This window comes from Castor canadensis, chromosome 14 (assembly GCF_047511655.1).
Source record: "Castor canadensis chromosome 14, mCasCan1.hap1v2, whole genome shotgun sequence".
Classification (NCBI taxonomy): domain Eukaryota; kingdom Metazoa; phylum Chordata; class Mammalia; order Rodentia; family Castoridae; genus Castor; species Castor canadensis.
Genome location: NC_133399.1, coordinates 78,402,499 through 78,426,193, shown reverse-complemented (window position 1 = coordinate 78,426,193; position 23,695 = coordinate 78,402,499). Strand labels below are relative to the sequence as shown.

Here is a 23,695-nt window from a genome sequence, read left to right as displayed (position 1 = left end):
GGTTCTGGCACATGGTGCCATCCCAGCCCTGCCAACTGACACTGGCAGGGTGACAGCAGGGTGTCATGAGTAGGTTCACAACTCTGTGTTTCATTTAAGGAACTGGAATGTGAAGGATGCCTGCAATTGTTTGCACAGCTTATTGGGATAATATACATCTATTTGCATCTTAAAAAAAAAAAAAACCACAGGCTAGAGGTATGACTCAAGCAGTGGAGCACCTGCCTTGCAAGCATGAAACCCTGAGTTCAAACCCCAACCTCAAAGGGATTCCTAGCCTCCAAAAGGCCAGATTAATTAGGAGAGTAAAAATAAATAAGAAAAATAAAAAGATTTAAATCTACAAATTGGGCTTCAGTTAAGTCCAGTTTTACATCTTCACCAGACTTCAACTCAAATGTGCAAAAACATAGATTACTACCTTCAGAAACTCCCACGATTTTCAATCTGCAGTGCAGAAAGCCCTTGAGGATTCTGTGAGGCCTTTGGGCCATCACACAATGCTACATGTCCAACACAAACCAAATTTTCATGCCCCTTGTGAAAATGCAAGACCTTGGAATTTGGATAAGAACCTACTTTTATCATCGGTGAGGGAAAACAGAAATAGGGAAACCCCTCTGGTCACCTGAGCTCCAGTGCATTGCTCCTTCTATGGCAAGGTATGCTAAGGTGCTTCGCCTTCTCTCTTGAGACAAACTACTCAAGCAGAGCCTTTTGTATTCTTGTCCCCCCCACTCAGAGATGGTGGGGAAGAAATCTTATGCTAAATCCGAGAAGTTCCTATAAACACTAGTCCCTAGCTGTGCTTTGTGGCTAAAATGACAACGTCCTTCACATACACACCCTCAAAAACCAGCAACTAAAAACACCTTTCACACAAACACAGAGGAAGTCAATTTGTAGTCATAAATGCCACAGGATTACCTGGCCCTGGAGGCAGGGCCATTTCCTGGACAGCTGTGTGGGAAACAAAAGGCAGCAAGCAGACGGAGGCTTCCAGCTGTGCCTGCTTGTCCAGAGTGGGACTGGGGAAAAGCAGACATCTGAATTTTGTGTAATCAGGAAAAAAAAAGTGAAAGGCAATGCCTTCCTGTTCCATGAACTGCCACTCAAACTGTTATTTAAACAGTTACAGTCACAGATCAAGGAGAAATAGGGAGTGACAAAAGTGAAAATACCCAGGTCCCAGCCTCCTCTGTGTTTGTTTATACAGAAATGCAGAATAGCTGCACATCTACTCTGAATATCTGTGCTTTTCCCTAAGGCTGCCACCCTGGGCCCTCGGAAAGCTGGCCAGGACAGCTTTGATGATCAGTGCTGGGGTCAGCCACTTCAGGCCAACTGTGACCTTGGGCAGCTTCCACCTCTTCCTGGGGGCATGATATGAAAGTGACACTTCCTCCACATTTTAAGTTTCCTAGCAGCCCTCCAGCAGAGATCTCATCCCATTGGGGATCTGAGAAAGAGCCATCTGCTTCAAGCAGTTTCTAAATTTTAACTTAAAAATTATACTCTACTACACATGCATTGTAAGGGTTTTCAACTGGAATGCTTTAAACTACCAGTTAGCTGGCGGAGTGGCTCAAGTGGTAGAGCACCTGCCTAGCAAGCCTGAGGCCCTGAGTTCAAACCCCAGTACCACCAAGAAAAAAAATAAGTAAATAAATAAAAACTTAAACCACCAGTTAAATTAGGTTCCTAGTTTCCCCTAAATCTTTATGTCAAGTTTCTCCATGGATGCTCCCTGTTTACCCTAAAGCTCTCAGCTGGTCCAGCATATCCACATGTAAAAAGCTTCCAGAGTTTTAACCCTTATGGTGCTGCACGAAGAGCAGTCCGGAGCCCAGAACTCACCTGTTTGTAGGAAAGCCATTCATAGGGTTGGTCTGGTTTCCGAGAGCCTAAACAAGGGCCATTGTCTAAAAAGAGAAAAAACGATAAAGTAAAGGATGACTCTAATGAATAAATACTGTATTTTCATTCAGCGCTTACCTTATTCTACAAAATGGAATAGGACTCTACTTTAGTCATCAAATTAGAAATGATGAGCTCAGGTGAGAAATGTTTTGTTTCTTTTTTCAAAAAACATTTTTATTAATAAATGGAGGATTCCACTGTCACATTTCCATATGTTTACAGAAAGGGGAACTATAACCTTTAAGAACCTTAACTTACGAATTCCTCTTAAACATCTGCCCTATTGACTTAGACAGGAGCCAACAGTGCACGGTAAAGACAGCCTGCTTTAGGTTTTCAGAAATGGTAGCCCTCATAACATCAAACAAGTCTTAAGCATTCTAACTCAGAATATGAAAAGGAAAATATGATTTTTTTATGTGCCCCAATTCTGATCATCAAAAGTATCAGCTGAAATCACAGAGAATCCTAATTACATGGGTGGAATCTTCACTGCCCAGAAGTAAAAATGAAGGAAAGATACAAAATGAGGGAGAATAAGAAACTGTCTGATTCCAACTTAGATACCAAAGAAGCAGAAAGAGGTCACTACATACTGCACTTTACTGCTCTAGGTTTGAATGTGTAAAGGGTTTTGTTTTGTTTTTGCACTGCTGAGGATGGAGCCCAGGGCCCTGTGCATGCTAGGCAAGTGCTCTACCACTGAGCCACACCATCAGCCCTCACAAGGGTGCTCTGAATGCGTATGGGGGATGTGGGGTAGCTGGGAAGAAAGGCAAGAGAACAGTCCTACATGTGGCCATAACAAGCCTAGTCCTGGCATATTCTAGCAAAGCATGATACATGTGCAGATTCATGTGTCAGTCATGAAGATGGGAGGACACAAGCCCAACACAGTGACTTCAACAGTCCTGATGAAAAGCGCTTTATTCTCAGACCCTCTTCAGTTTACAGAAACTGTAACAAAGGCAGGGCAGTAGATGACAAGTTCCACCAGAGGCTGTTTCCAGATGGTGGAGGAAAATACACCAGCCATATGAAACAATGCCATTTTTCCCTCAAGAACAGACTGGCAAACCACAGCCAAGGGCCAAGAGAGACCCACTGCCTGCTTTTGTAATCACAGTGTTATTGGAATGCAGCCACACTCATTCATTCACATACTGTCTGAGGCTGCAGTTGTGTACCTGCAACAGAGACCATACTGGCCCAAGAAGCGTGAAATATTTTTGTCTGGCCCTTTATGGGAAAAGTATGCCAACTCTAGCTCAAAATTATGGTGGTGAATCCCCAGGCCCACTTGTGGATCTTAAAACATGTGCCATAGCCAGGCCCTACTAACAACATCTTTGATATTATTGGATGGGAAGAGGCCAGGGCCTTGGTTTTTTTAAAGGTTCCTCAGGTGCAGCTATACGGATGACAGTTTTTGGTAGCCAGGGAACTCGGGTGAAATATTACAATGTGAGGCTTCAAGTCTCTCACTGATTTCTTTATTCAAATGCTGGGCTTTGCTCTTCTGTATCTTCATCCTAGAATAGCCCAGGACTACCAAAGCAGCTCCCAAGACAATTTATTTTCCTTCTTCTCAGAAACATTTATGGAATCTCCATTTTCTAAGTAGAAAAAGTGACCAAAAAAGTTATGCAACTTGTTAGAAGTACAGTGTAAAGACATCATTTTCCTAGAAGAATCCAACTCATTGCTAACAATGGGAAACTACATATACAGACACACACACTTTCATGTGGCCTTATGCTAGGCTGCTCCACCTTATGAATCAGACGAACTTTGATTCTGACACTAACTTTCAAAAAGTTCATATATTGCATAATACACAAACTTGCTTTCCCGTTATGGTGGGGCTTAATGAATAGGAATAGGAATACTGGTATGGGAAGATTAGAGGAATACTGGTTCAAACACAAGTTGAGAGATCCAGCTGTGCCAGTGTCTAGTAAAACCAACAGGCACTTCCTGAGTACACACTGCTTGCAGTGTCTTGTGGAGGGCAGAGAAAGCAACAGCCCCCACTGTGCGGAGATCACAATCTAGTCAACATTGGTGGCAAAAATAAATGCTAACCAAGCAAAGATTTCAATGCCAAGGCATGGATTCCAAGGACAATGTCTACAGAGTAACTTGGCAAAATCAAAACTGATGTGACTAAAACAAAAAGAGGTGTTTCTTCCTTCATAGAGGATGCACTAATGGAGCACCTATTATATGCAGGCCTGTTGGGGGGAGGCGTGGGAAGGGATGACTGGGGTTGCCCTGTTCTCAAGGAGCACAGGCTGGTGGACAGATGCCAATAAATGCCAATTAAACACCTCCATACCATGAAGGGTTATTGCAGAGTAGGTAGAAGAGACTAAGAAGGGAAAGGGGAGAAATGGAGGTAGGGGGTGAAAATGACAAACCAGGAAGATTTTATAGAAAAGGTAAAATGAAAGATGAACTGTACAAAATAAGTAAGAATACATCACGAACACTGGCTGAGGGTGAAAAGAACAGGCTTTATGATCAGGAAGATAAAAAGTATATAAAGGCTTATGTGGGAGAGAATGGGAGAGAACAGAAGTGGTCTTATTTGAGGAGTGTACTCAGGGGAGCCTGGTAGGTAGAGGTTGGAAAGAAAGCAGGTGCCAGACACTAGGGGTCTCTTATGCTAAGTTAGTAATTAAGGGCAATCCCATGAGCAAACATTTCCAAAGTGTCTCTGGCGGAATGCTGCTTCCTTGGGAGGTCAGTATTCCCTAAAATATAGGTGTAATAATCCAGTAAGCTTGAGAGACACTGTACTGGGTACAATTAGACAGGTCTTTTCACTGGAGGAACCTTAGAGTCCATCAGGTGCTAACGTACATGTGACTCTCCATAAAATGTGGGACATGTTTGACCATGGAGCTCCCTTGGTCACAGGGAACATCTGGAGGGTCCAGTGAACTTTGGGACTGGCTCTGGACAAGTTAAAGGAAGAGAAACTAAGAAGGTGAAAGATTCATAAAAATGTGCTTTCTGAAAGTAAGGCTGTACTTTCTTTGTGAAAATCAGTAAGCTTTAGTCAAACAAATGCAGTAAGGGCTTACTTGACACCTGAAGTCCCCTCTGGAAACCCTCGTACAGTGTTCTGACATCATCATAGAAGTACACCAGAGGCTCATCACTGTCAAGGAGCGCGGACCTCCGAGCGCCATCGGTACCCTGTTGAAAAAAACGACAGGCAGAGGCATGTTAGAAATAAGCCTACAGCACGACGTTTTGGCATACATACATGTTGTGAAATGGCTGAAGGAAGCTAATTAACTTCCCGTGCTTATCATTTATTTCTGGTGTGAACACCTAGAATTCACTGTCAGCAATTTCCAAGTGTATAATACATGGTAACAAAGTATAGTCACCATGTTGTGCAACAGAGTCCCTGAACCCACTTTAACTATTGTACACCACAAATACATACAATTTCTATTTGCCCATAAACACCAATAAATAAAATAACAGCCTAACATACAGCCCAGTTCTAGCTGGATGAATGAAGACCAGGATCTGCTAATGTACTCACTAACAAAAGTCAGCTGTTCACCTGAGGGGACGTGCCCCGCTGCAGAGAAGCAAGGCTGTGGCAACACAGCTGTGAAAGGTTGCCTTTCCCCAAATGATACTGAGGAAAAGTGAAAAGCAGTTCCCAGGCATACAAAAGCAACTATCCTGCCAGACAAAGCCAAAAAGAGGGATTCTCAAACAACTGCCACCAACAGCAGAGGATGAGCCTGTTCAGTCATAGTAGAAACAACACACCAGTTTCACTTGTATGATATCATCTATGTGCTTTGTGAGATCTATGTCCTCACCCACTGCCATACAACCCATTAGGAACTTCAGTTCTCCTCACCCACTGCCATACAATCCGTTAGGAACTTCAGTTCTCATGTCGCATCTGACAGTGAAAATCACCAGCTACAGAAGACAAGCAGGTGCAGGTGCAGGTCTGCACTGGTTTTATTTGCCACATGGAATGGTGTGCAGACCTGATGTCACTGAGTGCCTTCTTCTAACCTGTCTCTGTCTACTGGCTCATAGGCAGTACTGAGGTTTGAACTTGGGGCTTTGTGCTTGCTAGGCAGATCCTTTACCTGTTTAACTACAGCCCCAGCCTTCTTTTGCTTTAGTTATTTTTCAGGTACGGTCTCAAGTTTTTGCCTGGCCTCAGACCTTGATCCTCCTACCTGCAGCCCCCCATGTAGGAATTACAGGCACGACCCATTGCACCTGAGCATTTTTTAAAATTAGGGTTATTCATTCCTCTTCCTACAAGCTCTTTTGACTTTTCGTCCCCCACTTAAGTGGTAATTTACATACTGCTTAAAAATATTTGAATGGTTTACTTTAGCAAGGAAAAAAAGACTACTATTAATAGTTGTATACAGACTTTTCCTATGGGTATACATTTATATACATTCTTTCAGTGGGGAGATGGGGGAGGAGATGGGGGATATAGGGCTCAAACCCAGGTCCTTTTTTGTAGGCAAAAGATCTACTCGTTTAAGGTAATCAAAACTTGCAAATGGTTTCCAGAGTAAATATGATCCAATCACATATGTTAATCATCTCGATGTCTTCACTATCTTGGCAGAAACTTCTAAATGCCTGTATCCGTGATTTCAAACATAACTATTAGCTGCAACATGCTGCTTGTAATGAAGTTATTCTTCATGTCATGAAGACGGGAAATTCTCTTCACTTCAGTATCACACAATCTTGTTGATTTACCTTGTTTCTTTTCTGTAAAATGGAGTTTCTAGATCCACTCCTAGAATTATTTTTAAATAAGAACATTTTTGTAAAATATGAAAGTTTATAAAGAAAATGTAAGTCAAAATGACATTGAGATTTCACCTCACTCTAGTCAAGACAACTACCAGGATTAACACAAATAACAAATGCTGGCGAGGATGTGGAGGAAAAGGAACACTTCTACATTGTTGATGGGAATGTAAATTAGTACAACCACTATGGGAAGCAATATGGAGGTCCCTCAAAAAACTAAAACTGGAACTGCCATACCATCCAGAGATAATACTCCTAGGCATAACTCTAAAGCAGTGTAGTCCAGAATACAGTAGAGCCACTGGCACACCCATCTTTATTGCAGCACTACTCACAATAGCCAAGATTTGGAAACAGCCCAGATGCCCCACAACTGATGAATGGATTAAGAAAATGCGGTATATATACACAATGGAGTTTTACTCAGCCATAAAGAAGAATAAAATTATATTGTTTGCAGGTAAATGGATGGAACTGGAGAACATCATGTTAAGTGAAGTAAGCCAGGCTCAAAAAGTCAAAGGTCCCTTATCTGTGGAAGCTAGATCTGTAAGTTACATGTACACATAAATAAATATACATACACATATATATATATACATGCATATAGTGAGAGAGAGAGAACAAGATTATATTAATGAATCTGTCTGAGGGGACTATGGGAGGCAGGAGAAGGAAAGAAAACCATTAGAAAGTGAAAAACATTGAAACATTCCATCTATATATGAATATAACACAATGCACTGTAAGCTTTGAACAACAGGGAGCATGGTGAAAGAGAAAGTAATGAGGGGGGTTAACCTGATTAAAGCAGGATGTAAACATGTCTGAAATGCCAAGGTGAAGACCCCTTAATATACACTTTAAAAAAAAATGAAGGACAGGAGGGAAAAATAAGTCTTTTCTGGGGGTGAGTACCAGTGGGAGGGGAGGTGGGCATAATGAAAGGGTGAATGAGGGTGAATATGGTGGATATATTTTGTATTCATTATGAAAATAGAAGAAACCTGTCGAAATTGTTCTAAGAAGGGGGAGGGAGGAGAAGGGAGAAAGATGGAGGGGGTAAATCTAAGATACATTGTAGGCACATATGTAAATATCACAATGTATTTCCCCCCTACAACTATTACATGCTAATAAAAATTATGAATATGCACATTAAAAATATGAACGCATAGAATGTTACTATATACCTAATCACACATGCCAACAAAAGTACAAATTCCCGTAACTTCTATCTTCAATAAAGTAAAATTCAGAAGCCATTCTGTGGCTTTCTAGTAAGCATGAGAAAGAAGCCTTTTCAATCCATGAAGCCACCACAAAGACTGAGGCTAAGGAAGCAGAGGAAATAATGCTAGGCAGAAGGACAGAGAATAGGGGTAATGGGAAGGAATGAGAAAGATAAGAGAAGGAGTGCATGGTGCAGAAAGCCTAACCGCCAAAAAAGCCTGCCTCCTGGCTCCCTGCCAAGAAGAGACCTCAGGGTGCAAGCAGCTGCCACCTGCAGGGAAGTCGTGACACATTCTGCTAATGATGGTGCTGCCATACTTCTCGCATACTTCTCACAGTGGCATCAATGCATTTGTGGAACTTCTCAGTAGTATGTCTTTAAACACAATACCGTTTTTACATTTCTACATTCAGCCATTCTTCTGGCTGAAAATGGGGCAGATAGGAATCAGTTAAGACTCAAACTTATTCTGAAGGAGCTTGAGACTTGTCCTTGAGTGCCAGAGGGACTCCAAGAAACACTGGCTGAGCAAAAGAACACAGATGAAGTCAGAATGAACAGACAGGACTAGGCCTGGAGCCTAAGGGCTCATCCTAGCACCAAGGTCTGCAGAGTGTAGTCTGGGAAGCACCTAGCACTTGTGAGGGAAGGGAATGAGCAGGTTTGAATCAGAAACTCTGGGGTATGATCCAGCAATCAGGCTTTCAACAAGCTTGTCACGGAATCATCATCCAACAGACATCAAGAAATCTACAAGGAGTGTAAGCAGTGTATAGGACAGGATGGGGGATGCTAGACAGAAACCAATTTATATGGGCCTGGACTAGGGAACTGGAGAGGTACAGGGGGGCTGGGGGGAGTACCACAGGGCTATGCATGGGACCTGGCAGACAGCAGTGTGTAAGAGAAAAGGACAAATCAAAGGGCTGAGGACCTAATAGTTCCATCTAATCAAATGAAGAGTGGGGCTCAGGAGGAGGTTTGAGAAAAGACACTAAGTTTAGCTTGGATTTGGAGACCATATCCTTTCAAGAGAAGCCAACTTCCCAATTCATTTTTTCAAAAATCACTGCTCTAGAAAGAAGATCATTTTATAATAAACTTTTGATTAAATTCTTTAATTACATTTAAGTTTTTGGTAGAGTATAATCTTCAGGACTTTAAGAAATGGAAGTAAAAATGCCAATTCAAAGTTTAAAAAGTTAATTATATCCCTATTAAAGTCATCATCTTGACAATATAACCTGAGGACAAGATATTTATTATTAGTCTAATTAGTAATCAAAATAATTAGCAAAAGCTTGAAAATGAAGCAGGAACGAGATATATGCCAAAAAAGAGTTAACTGGGTTAAAAATGGCACTGTCACTAAATTGTAAGGCACATGCTATAATATCAAAAGAGGACAGTGAATGAAATGGGGAGGAACACTACCCTTTGAAAATTGCTGTTCTATGAATGATCATACTCTAACATATCATTTATGTGCATAAGCATTCCCCTTCTTCTTGAACGAAAATGTAATACTCAAAATACTGAGCGTTCAGTCATAGTTAGAACTACTAGTGAGAAAGATAGCTGAGAATCCCAGCTATGACAGCTGGAGCCCAAAATGTCTGCATGTGTCACAAAACAGAGCCACTCTAAAAGCAGGTCCTTTTACTACTGGGTTATCCAAGTGCATGTGGCTATTTCTAGGAACATCTACCAAGTGGAAAATATCTTAAGAGTGGCCTTCTAACATAACCTGATGATGGAGGCTGGGAGGGGCTGAGTTATACTCAAGAAGTAGACAAGCTAAGCAGACAACCTGGTCAGTCATCAAGACTGAGTCAGGACGGAGTATGGGTCTTTTATGACTTCTTTAATATTGTTACATAGTTTTCCCAATTTAAAAACAAAAGATGGTGAATATAACACATTACAGTCAACCAGCTGTCACCAGTATGCTCTCCAACATCTACACAAGTATCAGTCTCCCCACAGCTGAATTAGGAAGTAAAAATTCAAGTCCCCTCCATGGCAGGAAACACTGAACATCAGTGGTTCTTAAGACTAAAATTCCCTTTTTTTTTAAATGGCACTGGGTTTCAACTTAGAGCTTCACATGCTTGCTAGACAGGCGCTCTACCACTTCAGCCATGCCCTCAGCACCCTAGACTAGAATTCTTCCCAATATTTGACAAACTGGAACACCTGGCAGTGAGTTCTATGCAGCTTCTATATTTAAACACAAGAGCAAATTACATCCTTAAGGCCCAAACTTTATGAATTGTAGTCTCACTCTTCTCAATCTATAAAATGTGTATCTACAGACCATACAGTTAAATGCCTATGGATTACTATTGCTTATTGGGACTGGTGTGAGGGGTGGGAGGCACACAGGTAGAAAGAAAAGGAAGCTAAGGGAGAGACAGAGAGGAGGGGGAAACCAGAGAAAAGAGGGAAGGGAAGTCGTGGTGGAGACATGTAACTTCTAAAGAGACTATCAAAAACATGGCTGTCAAACATGCAAAATTCATCTCCAGTAAGACCCCAGCAAGTGGAACCCCAGCCTAGGGGTAAAAGTTCCACTGCACCCACATGAAGTCTATTTCCCCAGGCATTTACAGCTGCTTCCCCTGCCCAGTCCACCAGCATCTGCCCCTTTGCTTAAACAGGCACAAAACTGCTTTTCTATCCAGTGACCTTTCTGAGAGGACCTCAGGTTATCAATTCCCATTTCCAGCAACACTATGTCTTGACAGAGCAGGCTAGGTCTGTTAAAGGCAACCTAGGGGAGGACCCCCCCCCCACCGCCCCACACCCTCACAATAATTTCTGAGTGATAATGAACAAAATATTTTGTTAGTTGTACATAGTAAGGGGTTGCATTATTACATTTCCATACATGCTTACAATGTACTTTCTACTACCTTTCCTTATCTCCCCTGCCCTCCTTCCACATACGTAAGCCCCCTTCTACTTTCATGTCCCCACCTGCCCCAGATTTCATACATGAGAGGAAACCTGCAATAGTTGTCTGCTTGAGTCTGATTTATTTCACTTACCATGAAGATGTCCAGTTCCATCCATTTTTTTCCTCCAAATGACAGAATTTCATTCTCCATCATGACTGAGTAAACACATTCTATCTGTGTACCACATACTCTTTATCCGTTCGTACACTGATGGGTACTGAGGTTGATTCCATGACTTGGCTATTGTGAACAGTGTGGCAAAGTATGGGTGTGCAGGTGTCCCTACAGTGAGCTGACTATGATTCTTTTGGGTATGTACCCAGAAGCAGTGAATCACTGGATCATATGGAAGTTCTATTTCTACTTTTTTGAGGAACCTACATACTGATTTCCATAGTGGCTAGACTAATTTACATTCTTACCAGCAGTGTCTAAGGGTTCCTTCCCCCATCCCACAGTCTTGCTAACATTTTGCTTGTCTGTTTGTTTGATTTTTAGTTTTCTTGAGGACAGCCATCTCAATGTAGTCTGATTTACATTTCCCTCCTAGCTAATGATGTTGAACATTTTTCACTGTTTGTTAGCTATCTGTGTTTCTTCATTTGAGAACTGTTCAATTCTTGCTGCCCATGTGTTCGCTGGATTATTTCTTTGGGTGTTTCATTGTTGTGTCTGGACCTATCAGGGCAGGATACTCAAACATTACCTACAGTGCCACAGTATGCTGAACTGTAGTGGTCACAGAACAACAAGGAACCCGCAGGTTCACCATTCATGCTCACTGTTTAGGTAGTTAACTCCCCAAGATCCTTTAATCCCAAATGTAAACAAAGGCAGAAGCATCATCCTAACAGTCCGGTGCCAGATAGGTAAAGTGCCTTAAAGGACAGACACTTTCCAGATAAGGAAATAGGCTTGGAGACACTTATTCTTCTCAATCCCATTTCTATAAAGCAGTAGAGCAGAGCTTCAAATCCAGCTCATTGGGACATCAGGTAACCTGGTTAACTGGCTCTGGTTTGCAAGCAGGTTCCAAACTTGCCCACACATCACTGGGTAAGTGCTGGATACCCAGCACCACTGCTCAGTTGCAGCTTTTGACTCTTCACTGCCTTCCTCTAATCCTCAGAGCCCTCTTTTCTTTTCATTCCTTGTTCATTCCTAGCTAATTTTCTGAGCCTCCCACTATCCCAATCAGAGGATTTACATAAGTAGAGAGTGGAGAATAGGTCTTTGCAAAATATCTCATCATCAAAGACACTCAGCAAAATCCCACTTCAGTGAAAGGAGAGAAAGTTAGAAGTCACAAAGTCCAAATTCCCACAAGCACAAATTATTCTACTTACAGAATTTTTACCTACTAACAGGAGTGAGGGAGGGGGATCATTTGATCAAAGCACAACATATACAGACCTGAATGAAGTACCAAGCAAAACCCCCTTGGACTATCAATATACACTTAAGAAAAAACAATGAAGGGCAGGAGGGAAAAATAAATATTTTCTGGGGTTGTCAGTGGGCAGGGGTGGGCAAGAGGAAAAGGGGAATGTATATGGTGAATGTATTTTGCATCCATATATGAACATAGAAGAATGAAACCTGTTAAAATTCTAAGGGGGGAGGGGAAAAGAGGGAAAATGATGGAGGGGGGTGAGTCCAACTAAGATATATTGTAAGCACATATGTAAATATCACAATGTATCCCCCTGTACAGTTATTTTATATACATATTTATATTTAAGAATTTTTACTTTCTCAGCCATCTAGAACATGCAAGGCATTCTGCTTCACCTCTGCCTGGTCTAAAAGAATCCCATCTCTATTCTTCACCCTTTGTTGTCTATCCTTTTGGAAATTGGTGTGCAGTGGGGATTTTTTTTTCCCCAAGAAACATGGAGAGTCCATGTTTGTCGTTTTTCATTTGGCACCAGTTGGCTCCATTCAGGGGAGGCTGCTTTAAAACTCAAATAAGTAACTATTATGGCAAGCGTTTCTGTTGTTTGCATGTATAAGCATCCCTTGTTCAATGAGGCCTGCCTGGAGAAACAGCATCATTTGTACAAAATCACATAAAAGCACTGATCCGCTTTATACAGTGAACTTTCATTTATTCTTTGTTTAAAACAGCTTTTTAAAAATAACACTCAACCTGTTTATTTCCTCGAATCCTTACCACAGCTACTTAGTCCTTCTGTGGCCTCATCCTGGCTCCTATTCTCTGTAATTCGCACTCCTTAGCAGCTGAGTACCCCAGCAACACCTGCTCATTATCAGCCTGGGAGCTCTCCCACGTAATTCAAGTCCCCAGGTACTTGCTACCTGTGTTTCTAAGTCAGCAGACAGGTCTTACAAACACCTTAAACTCAGTTTCCTAGAAGGTGAAAGTAGTGAGAAAAACTAATTCAGAAAGAGTTTTCATAGTTTGTTATTAAGAAGCCTGTTCAGTTTTAGGAAAGGTGCTTAAGTTATCTAAAGATGAAAATGCTGATGTTTTCACACTGCCACAATGATGTTTCTGACCAGAAACACTCCAAGTATACGCTGTCCATCCCATTCTCACTGTCCCAACTGCCAGACTGCTTGCTGAAAACACTCTCAGATGTTGGAATGCTTTTCAGGAAGACATGTTCAAGGATTCTCTGCATTGCTAGGGGCAGAATTAGGAGGGTAAATTTTGCTCACATCTTTATATGGAAACTTGCACATTTATTTTGTGATCAAGACTAGGGAAGAATAGACCACAGGCAAGAGTGATCAGGACTCTGCAATTGCAAATGATAAGTGAGTGAAAGCAAAGGCCTAAAAACCGTTAAGATTCATACAGAGTGAAAGACATGAAGCCACAGCATCAGACCAAGAGGTTCTTCCGAAGTCTTGCATGCACTTCTAGTCAAATGCTTATCTGAGAACTCCTCTCTGCTATCCAAAGCCTCCCAGAGGTGAGAATTGGGTTTACATTTACAGACAACTACAGAAACACTATTTGCTATGTTATATTTACAAAGAGCAGCAGAAATAGTCAGGTGCTGCCACTGTCCCTAATATCTCCCCATTTCTCTTAGTATCCATCTGCTTCCTCTGATCTGCTTAAAAACCACTAATCTGATGCCCCCATCTTACTGCTGGCTTCAATGCTTCTGTAGACCTCCAGGCTGCATGTCTGAGACAGTGAGTGATGCCACCATCCAACCCCACCTACCCTCCCCTGGCAGCTTCCACTAAGGCTTGCCCCTAAATGTCCACCTCACAGCAGTATTTGCTCCTTACCACCTCAACAAGAGCTCCTGGGCTCACAGTTGATCCCAGGCTTTCAAGTCGAGAAGAGCATTGTCATTCTTTGGGTTTCTATTGTCCTTACCCCTACTGTCCTATAAATGCTTTATCTCTACACGTCTGGTGTGGGTCTTCATAAAAACATATGAGTCAATGACCTGCTCTTTCTTGCAGAAATCGCTTATGCCTTTGTATACGTACATGTGTAAAGATTATTATGTGGAAAAGAGCGATTCCTCCAGTCAGCCACATGGGAAAACCCCACTGTGTAATATGCTCCACAAATACCCGCTACACATAGGCTAAGATTCAGTATACACATGAACCGAGAGGGCTGTGATTCATAAGGGCAAGCCATGACGTTGACAAAACCTCCAAAACTCAAAGGCTGTGACTTTTGATTTCTAAAATAACTAAACTATACAGTGGGCATGCTACATTTAGTTTACTTCTTTCAAGTTCTCACCTGAGAATGAGCCAGTTTTATGGCATGAAAGCCAAGTTGTTTGCATTGCTCTTAAAGGATGGCCCTCTCTCAGTTTAAGAGGCTCTGAACTGTGAAATGTGGCCTACACATTTCATGAGGGCAGAAGCCTGTCCTGCCCTGGCATTGTGCACAGCACATAGCAAAAACTCAGGTGAATGAGCTAAATGAAGGCATATCTGATAACTGTTCCTTGTGTCTTGCAGAGGATTCTATCCAAAGCCTCACATCCTCTGTGGTAGACTTCCTGAAGCATGAGGAGGTGCAAAGGCAAGTCACTAGCCATTATATCCCAACATACAACGTAAAATTTCAACCTGTCACACATAAGGGCACCAGCCACCATAGAACTAAGCCATCCAACTTTGAAATGAGTTATACTCAAGGAGCTGGTTCTCATATGATAAGATATGGACCACACTAGAATCAAGATCTAGTAACAAGTCTAGACACTGAGTCTGCTAACAGCTAACCAGTTTAGCTACCAGTAGTAAGTTGAATCTAAGTTCTGATACCTTTTATTTATTTATTTTTTTGGTGGTAGTGGGTCTTAAATTCAGGTGCTCTACTACTTGAGCCAAACTTCCAGCCCTTTTTGCTTTAGGCTATTTAGGGTCTCATACTTTTGCCCAGGCCAGCCTCAAATCTTGATCGCCATACCTATGCCTCTCACGTAGCTAGGATTACAAAAGTGCACAACCACACCCAGCTTATTTATTGAGATGGGGGTCTCACTAACTTTTACTCTGGCTGGCCTCAAGTGGAGATTCTCCCAATCTCTGCCTGCTGAGTAGCTAGAATTGCAGGTGTATACCACCACTCCTGGCTTAAGTTCTGATATCCTTAAAATAAAGTCTTCTAAAAGTTAAGAACTTAAAGGAATAAAGAAATTACTTGCTACAATTTACTACGTTCTCTATATTTGAGAAAAACAGTAAACGACACGAACTTTCATTAAGAATTTTATGACCTAGTGGAAGTTGTCAAAAATCTTTCTGACCTAATTTGACAAGTAAGTCACCTCAGTACCCCACACCACATTCCTTATCAGTAAGAACTCACATACATTTTCTACTACCTGTCCAGTAATTGCAGTAGTTCTCATCTCTTCACAGTGGTTGGTGTCCTAAAGCCCTTGAAAGTGATGAATGGACCTACAACCCCTGCGGTACCAAGTTCTGCTCTGACCCCACTGGTGTCCAGCTTGGCTTGGGGGTAGATGATTCAGGGAGGGCAGAGCTGCTCAAGTGTCACAGCTCTATGCCTCCTTCCCTCACTTGCCACCAGATTCTTGACTGTCAAGAAACATATGTCCAACCTACATATAGAATCTGGACTCTGTTTCTTATCCTTCCGGTCCCTTCTCCTTCTGTTTCCATCACCACTTCTGGACTTGTGTGCCTGTGTATTCACTTTCAGAAAAGCCTGTTCCCAAGTTCCATGACTCTAGCCACTAATTCTTCAGTTCACCTGGACCAATATAAACCTCCCTTGTTATCCTCATCTATCCTCCTCTCTCAGTCCTGGTTATAACACACCACTTTCAACTACTACAGTAAAGGCCTCTTACAACACAGCTCCTGATCCTTCCCAACTGTACGACAGAACTTCATCTCTTAGGGTTCAGTTCTCTCGTGTATAAAATGCAAGAGTTAAAAGAGCAGACAAAGAAAACTAACACTTACTGAATACTTCGAGTGGGCCAGGCAGACACTGTGCATCTCCTCAGGGAAGGTACACCATTTCTGTTTCCAACACAAGGAATGTGAAGGTGAACAGGCCCAGGGCCGCCTGGTCTCAGCAGGGGGGCAGGCCCAGCCTTAACCTCAGCCCTCTGCCTCCTTGGTCCCTTCTGGCTTCAACTTGCCCTTGCCCTTCCCTTAACTGCAGCGACCAAGGCCAGGGCCCTAGCCAACACCCAAAGTCACTGCAGTGATGACCATCTTTACTCTCTCAGAGAGTAAGCTGGGAGGTGAGAACAAGACATTTTGCATATCAAGGAGAAAAGTGGTTTAAAAACTAACAGACCCCACAAAATGTTTCCATTTCTGTTCGAAGTTAAGGAGCTGCAGCAGCAGAAACCTTCAGGGGATGCATGTTCCTCCCTTGCCTGTAGGAGAGGCTGGCCTTCAGGTCACTGCTGCTGACCAGTGTCCTGATTCAACTGTGCTCCAACAGTACAGGAGACTTTGGCTTCTGATCCTAACCCTACTGCTCTGCAGGTGCACACCACCTTTCTGCACAGGTCTGCAGCTCACACCCTTTTACCATCTTGTGTGCAAAGCAAAGGAACTTCAGAGGGTGAAACTTAGATAGACACTATGCAGAGCTGGGAAATAGCCAGTGCAGGCTGTGATGAAAAGAGGCCAAACCAAAGCATTTGGACTCTTCTCATTTTAGTATCCATGTAAAGTTGATGGGAAGAGCAGGGTGGTGAGGGTGGAAACTTGCAAGTGGTGTTCACTTGCTTTCAAAATAGGAACAAAGCAGCAGCATTTCCCTCTGGCCCTCAGCCCCTAAAACAGTGCCAGACAGTGAGGACTTTCACCAATACCTCAAGAAATGAAATGCACATGCAGTGTTCCACTTTCCCTGCCACAGAAGTCCATGTACCTATGCTAGCTCTACCAAAGTACCCATAATTACTGAGCACCAAAACTCCGGAGCACTTTTAAATTTTTATATTTTCATTTTCAAAAAGATAATGCAAGTTCAGTATCTATTCCTAGAAACCTATGAATTAAAAAAATCAGAACTAAATCTATTTCTGCAAGCAAAGAGAAAATCAGGGAGCCAATATACTAGATAGTACAATTACAGATTTTAGTTTTCTTTCTGATTATCTGCTTAAACTGCTCTGCAGAAAACATTATTTTATTTTATTGCAGTACTGGGGTTTTGAACTCAGGGTCTACACTTTAAGCCACTCCACCAGCCCTTTTTTGTAAAGGGTTTTTTTAGACAGGGTCTCACAAACTATTTGCCTGGGGCTGAATACCACCTTGATCTTCCTAATCTCTGCCTCCTGAGTAGCTAGGATTACAGGCATGAGCCACCAGTCCCCTGCCATGTGTAATTATTTTAATAAGGCACAATGACTTCATGCTAAGATGGAACTTAAAATGCTACAATGTAAGTGTCCCCACAGCTTCTCATACAACAAGAATTAGGTATGTTTAACAGTTACAGCTAAATTACATGTGTGGAACTCTGTACCACCAACTACCCTTTTGATAGTGACAGCAATAACACTTGGTACACGAGGTGCTCTGCAGAAGAGAAGGAATGCTGACACTTTACACTAACCTATCAGGAAAAGTGAAATTCTACTCTTATTGGTGTATGATTAGTTGAAGTGAAATATCAAGGCTTTACCTTCTCAATAAAATATAAAGCTCATATTTCTCAGCAGTAGTTCAGTCATTTTATATTTATATTTGACACAAATTAGACAGACATATCTTTGATATATTGTAAGAATTTCACTAATGAATCCAAGAATTCATTGAAAATAAATCAAATAACTAAAATCCCATCAACAAAAAGAAGCTATTTATCAAGACAGGGTTTTATGGAGAAAGGTGCAAATTCTCCTGCTATGGCAATAGATGTAGGAGAAAATGGGGGGACCTTTCCCCTCTTCATCTAAATGGAGTTCTGGGTTTCCCAACACCCTTCAATTCTGAAAATAAGAAATACTGGAAATTAACTCTTACCTAAGCAGGGGAAAGCAAGCAACTGCAAAGCAGAGAGTAAGTGAAGAATCAAAGTACCACAAAGAAGATGACTTGTCTTTTCAACAGCTCATGTTTTTTACAAACCTAGGAAAGAGACTAAGAAGGGAAGGAAGGCAGAGTAGGAGGACTAAAGAGACTCTTCCTGAAAGGGTCTTGAGGTTTCAAGTGCCATCCATCCATTAAGCCCTAATCACAGATACTCTGGTTTAATTTTCCTAACTATGACCTTCAGCTTGCCCAAGCCATATGCAACCATCACACACAACAATGCAAGCTTATCTGCCTCTTTGAATGTTCTTCTTTCTTTGTGTCCTATCCAAAATGCTAAAGTCATGTTATTCTGACAAGTTCTTACCCTAGCATTATCCTGGGTGAAATCCCAGAATGCCTTTCAATAGTCTGAGGATGAGCTCTAAGTATCAGACATACCAATAGTTAAATTATTCTTTCTGTAACATTTGGTGACTTCCCTCATTGCTGGGATATAACAGGGACTCTATACTGTCTTTTTCCCCTGGTGGAATCTTGTGTGCCTTCCACACAGCCTACTTACCTTGTGCAGGTTTACAAGGTCATTGTGACTGTGGTGACACAATCTACCAACCCTACATCACTTGTCCCGTGCCCTGTATTTTGGCTTCTACAGCTGTTTACTATCTTCAACAACTTCCATTTGTTGAGCACATAACTCAACAAATATTTGGTTTGACTGTAACATTGATCAGTATCACTCCAGTGAGGCTTAATTAACCATGAACAATGCAGATAGAGCCCAGGAGGCCAGCAGGGTTCCCCATTTTTCCCCACTTACCGCCACTTCCACTGACTGCATGGACAGGTCACATGGCGGCTTCAGGGCCTTGGGCCTCGTGGCATACCAGAAAGTGGTGAGCGCTGCAAAGGCTCCGAAGCCCATAAGCGTGTTGGTCGGGAGGGTGCGCACGTACTGCCGGATGTCAACCAGCTCTGGCATTCGAAAATACCCAAACAATTCGTGAGCTTGCATGGTCCTGTGCTGGTGGTTCCTTAGGCCAAATTCTATCAAAAGAAGAAAAATGTCGTGTTCATGGGGAGAGGAGGCAGAATGGTTCTTCAGATTTTGGCATTAGCCCCGCAGTCTCAAGGTCCAGGTCTCCTCCCACATGCCAAGTTTCATTTTTCTAAAAACACTTTAGAAATTCATTTTTATTCTATTTCTCCATTATGTTGCTTTCATTAACCACATTAAAAAGATTTCACTCATGAAGAATTCTGCCATAAAATGCTAAATAAGTGGCATAAAGTTTCTACTTTCTTTCCCAAAATTACATCTCTGTTCTCTTCCACCTAATCAAATACGCTCAAGTTTCATTAGGACACTAATGGGGATATGAGTGAAGAGGAACAAACAGCCCAAACCACCTAAAGGCCATCAGTGGCTGTGTCTTCAGACAGCTCTCAGAACAAGTTCCCCAACTGGTAAAACAGACCAATCTAAATTTTAGTATCTATCTCACCTTCCCAGTTGTTTTTTTTCGCAATACTGGGGCTTGAACTCAGGGGCCTCACACTTCAACCACTTGAGCCACACACTCACTCAGCCCTTTTTTGTGTTAGTTGTTTTTCAGGTGGAGTTTCTCAGTTTTGCCTGGGGCCAGCCTAGGTCCTCCCCATCTCCATCTCCTGAGTAAATGGAATTACAAACCTGAGCCACGGTGCTTGCCCCTTAGTAGTAGTCTTCATATCACAAAACTGTGCCACAGTTGGTTATTCTAAATTAGATAATTTTCTTTTATATTCCCCAAGATATAGTATCAAAAACAAATACATATGCACAAATTTTAAACCAAGAACCACATACCTAGTGAGAGATTATAAGAATAATATTTGAGAGAAAGTTAGTATTTCTTAACTTCTGATTCACATGAAGAACTTTAGCTGGTGCCACACAACAGAAAATGTGTTGAATATTGTTACTTCCTCTACCAATGCTCTGTGATCAGCGCTGAGTGCACTATGGTGAGTTACTCAGGTAATAAAAAAATGATGTTTGCCGGCAGTTTATAAACAAAATTAAGAAGCCATAACACACAGAAGAAAATTAGACAAATAACTTTATGTACACCAAAGCTTCAGACTGAATTATATAGACAATTTATATACTGATGAGTTAAAAATAAATGTGCAAGAATAATTCTACTTAGAAGATTATGATTTAATTAAAGTCTGGCAGCAAAGTAAAGTAAATAGTAAATTCATGAAAAGATTTTTCTCAAAATTTCCCTGGCTATGCACCAACTGTTCACACTGTAGCTAAAGTTTAGGTGGCATCTGTGAGCTACTTGCTACACACTCCTTTAAACAGCTAAGTCACAACTTTTTTGAAATACAGAAATCCTGTTTAAATTTAAATCTATAGGTTTTTTTTTTTTTTTTTTTTTGTCACAGAGTAGCAGAATATCACACTGCTTTTACACAGGGCTCAACATAATGTATTTGCTCAACTCATTCAGTCTTGCGGTAGAAAGACAGAGAGAGAGAGAGAATTTCAAGATTTAACATGACAACAGAAAAAACAGATAAGCAAATGTCTTCAGGTCACAATTCTGGAGAGAAAGCACCAGCATTTACAAAGCCACTCACCATCTGTGCCACCAGCAGCTGACTGCTAGGTGACACTCCACTGCAGACACAGAAAAGGGTGGTGAGGTAGGGGGTGGGGCAGGGGCCAGGAGCTCAGCCGGTGCTTACCCAGCCTGCCAAGGTCTTTCAGGGCATTAGTCACATGCTGAGTCCTACCCTGCAGCCCACTGGGCTAAAGGTAACTCACAGACAAAATCCATCCTTGACTTCTCAGGAGAACAGAGGGTGGAGGATGGGCCAATGAGGAGCTGGAGTAGAGTCACCCCACTGCTCCACCCATGGGCCGGGACCAGCATCAGTGAGTGTCGCTGCCAGGGGCAGTTTTGCAAACAGACACTGTTTTCTTTCTGTTCAGCTTTTTCAATGAGAAGAGACAACAGGCATGTTTCTTTTAAACCACTGAAATGAAGGCTAGGCCGTTGGGCGGTAAGTCTAACCAACAGGAGAAATCCCAAGAAGAAACTGATTGCTGGTGTACTCTCATGGCAGACTTACTCCAGATGAATTCACTGGAATTGAGCTAGTCGCATATCCGAGAGCCCAGGGTACCATGAACTGGGCTAGCAGCTGGGAAGACAATGCTAATGACAGGACCCGAGTTTTCAATGAGCTAGTAGGGAACATACAAAATTAAAACACAAGGCCTGCCAGGCCTCAGGGAGGGCCTTTCTGAGGAGGGTATGCATCCACTGAGACTTCAAGGATAAGCAGACAAGTCAAGTTCAGGTCCTTATTGGCAGAGAGCAGTCAAATCGCACAAACAATATCGCAACTCTGCAAATACAACAACCTTCCAAATCTTATTTGCAAACCTGCTTTGCCCTCTGCTCATCTGCTGGTTGTCTTCATTACCCTGCAGCACTCCCAGCCTGAACAGGTCTCCACCCCTTGCTCATACACCCACCTATGCCCTTTTTCCTCTCTCCCCAAATTCCCTGAAGTAATTTCCATAAAATCTAGATTGTATGAATTGACAACAATTGTTTAGCAGAATTACATCCCTGAGTGAGAATACCAAATAATTCATCTCTAAACAAATAATAGTCATACACAGGGCAACCAACAATCTATAAGCTTCATTACACTAAGAAAGTTTAATAAGTCTAGGAAGAAATACTTAAAAAAAAACTTTGGGAAGTTACATATTTAATAACACACATGCAAGAGCATTTTCTTAGATAATAATCTGTACTGCTCAGCATTTAAATCCAGCCAAATTCCTACATTTAGTTGCTGATAATGACAAGCTATTGCAATTTAATCCATGCCTCTTAGCTGGCAGCTAGGTAACAAGCTGCAAACCAACTTCACAGAGCACACTGGTTAGTGCCACACTGGGAACACTATATATAGTCTATGCATAAAGAACTAAAACAATACCACATTTAGATATGTGTAACTCTTAAGCATGAAACAGGTACTATTATAAATCTTTTCCCTTCCATTTACCTGCTAGTAAGGAAAAAGTACCTGAGTTTTAACAATGAAGGCAGACCTACAAGCAAAGAAAACTGGACACAATAAACAGCCTTTGCATGCTGTACGTGGACATAAACACCATGCTTGAAGATTCAATCTTAACAGGTCTCTTAATAAGTATGAAGACTCAGACACTTGCTAATAAATGGTTAAAACTTAAGAGACAGATTTTGTTCTCATTTCAGTGGTATTCTCATTGGAATTATTTTTTATTCTTTCAAAAGCAAATTTCCATATCATCATTATCTAAGGAAGTTTACAGCCCAAGCACATAAATCAGACTGCTGTTTGCTAAGAATATGATTCCGTTGCTTAAATGTTCCAGTGGGAACACATAAGTCTATTGACAGCTAGCATCTCCTTCCTCTGCAGCTACTCCTGGGCACTCTCCCTCCCCACACTTACAAAAAATAGGTGTGCTCAGCTGGGTCTTCAACAAAACTGAAGTCAGAAACCACAGAGTGACAGGGAACATGACGACATTCAAGGAAATCTGGCCCAAGTTCAGCAAAGAACTAGAGCAGAGGATACCTTTAAGTAGACATGAGTAGAGACAGAGGTAGCAAGGCAGGGTGATAGAAACTGATGACACGACTGTCAGAAAATAGAACTCTTAGCACCTCTCTGCCTAAGCTTTGGATGGAATTACAAAAAACAAAAAAACAAAAAACAATCAGCATTTCCTTAGTATTTTGGAGAGGTTGTCACATCTTCATCTTGTTAAAACATCACAGTAGCAAAACAATGTTGAGAAACCAAGGCCAGAGATAGAAACAGCTTCCACAAAGTTTCTGTGAAGAACGGGACTAACCTGACTCTAAATTCAAGTTACATCAATGATTCTTAACCTCAGCTGGGCCACTGACCCTGTCCACTGAGAAAGCCCATGTGATTTCTTCCCTACACATGGGCTCACAAGTCCCCTTCAGCCTTCTCAGGTTAGGAACTGGGAGACAGGGTCTAAGGGTACTAAGTGGTACTACTGTTCCAGCAGTAACACTCCTTGGCATGAAATCCATCTAACTCTCCATGTCTTGTATAAATGCTAGCATTTATCCTCACACCCTGGCCTCTGCACACATGGGTTCAATGCCCATTGTAAGCAAAGGTTCACCTTTTACCACTGTGTTTGAATTATGAAAAAGGGGGCACAGAGCCA

The 23,695-nt window shown here is 41.8% G+C and overlaps 1 protein-coding gene across 3 annotated transcripts in view; it reads right to left on the bottom strand.

The window, feature by feature from the left end:
- The window catches only part of Acsl1 (acyl-CoA synthetase long chain family member 1), a 61,792-nt gene that overhangs the window by 23,096 nt on the left and 15,001 nt on the right, over positions 1-23,695 (bottom strand). For 2 of the 3 annotated variants that reach the window (XM_020175786.2, XM_074054862.1), the window contains exons 2-4: positions 19,247-19,473; positions 5,010-5,124; positions 1,858-1,922 (exon numbers count right to left, since the gene is read on the bottom strand). In XM_020175786.2, coding sequence (XP_020031375.1) covers positions 1,858-1,922; positions 5,010-5,124; positions 19,247-19,441 — 375 coding nt within the window. In that variant the 5' untranslated portion in view covers positions 19,442-19,473. Of the gene's footprint in view, positions 1-1,857; positions 1,923-5,009; positions 5,125-19,246; positions 19,474-21,057; positions 21,217-23,695 lie in introns of those variants that run through there. The other variant, XM_074054861.1, reaches the window with a different exon arrangement.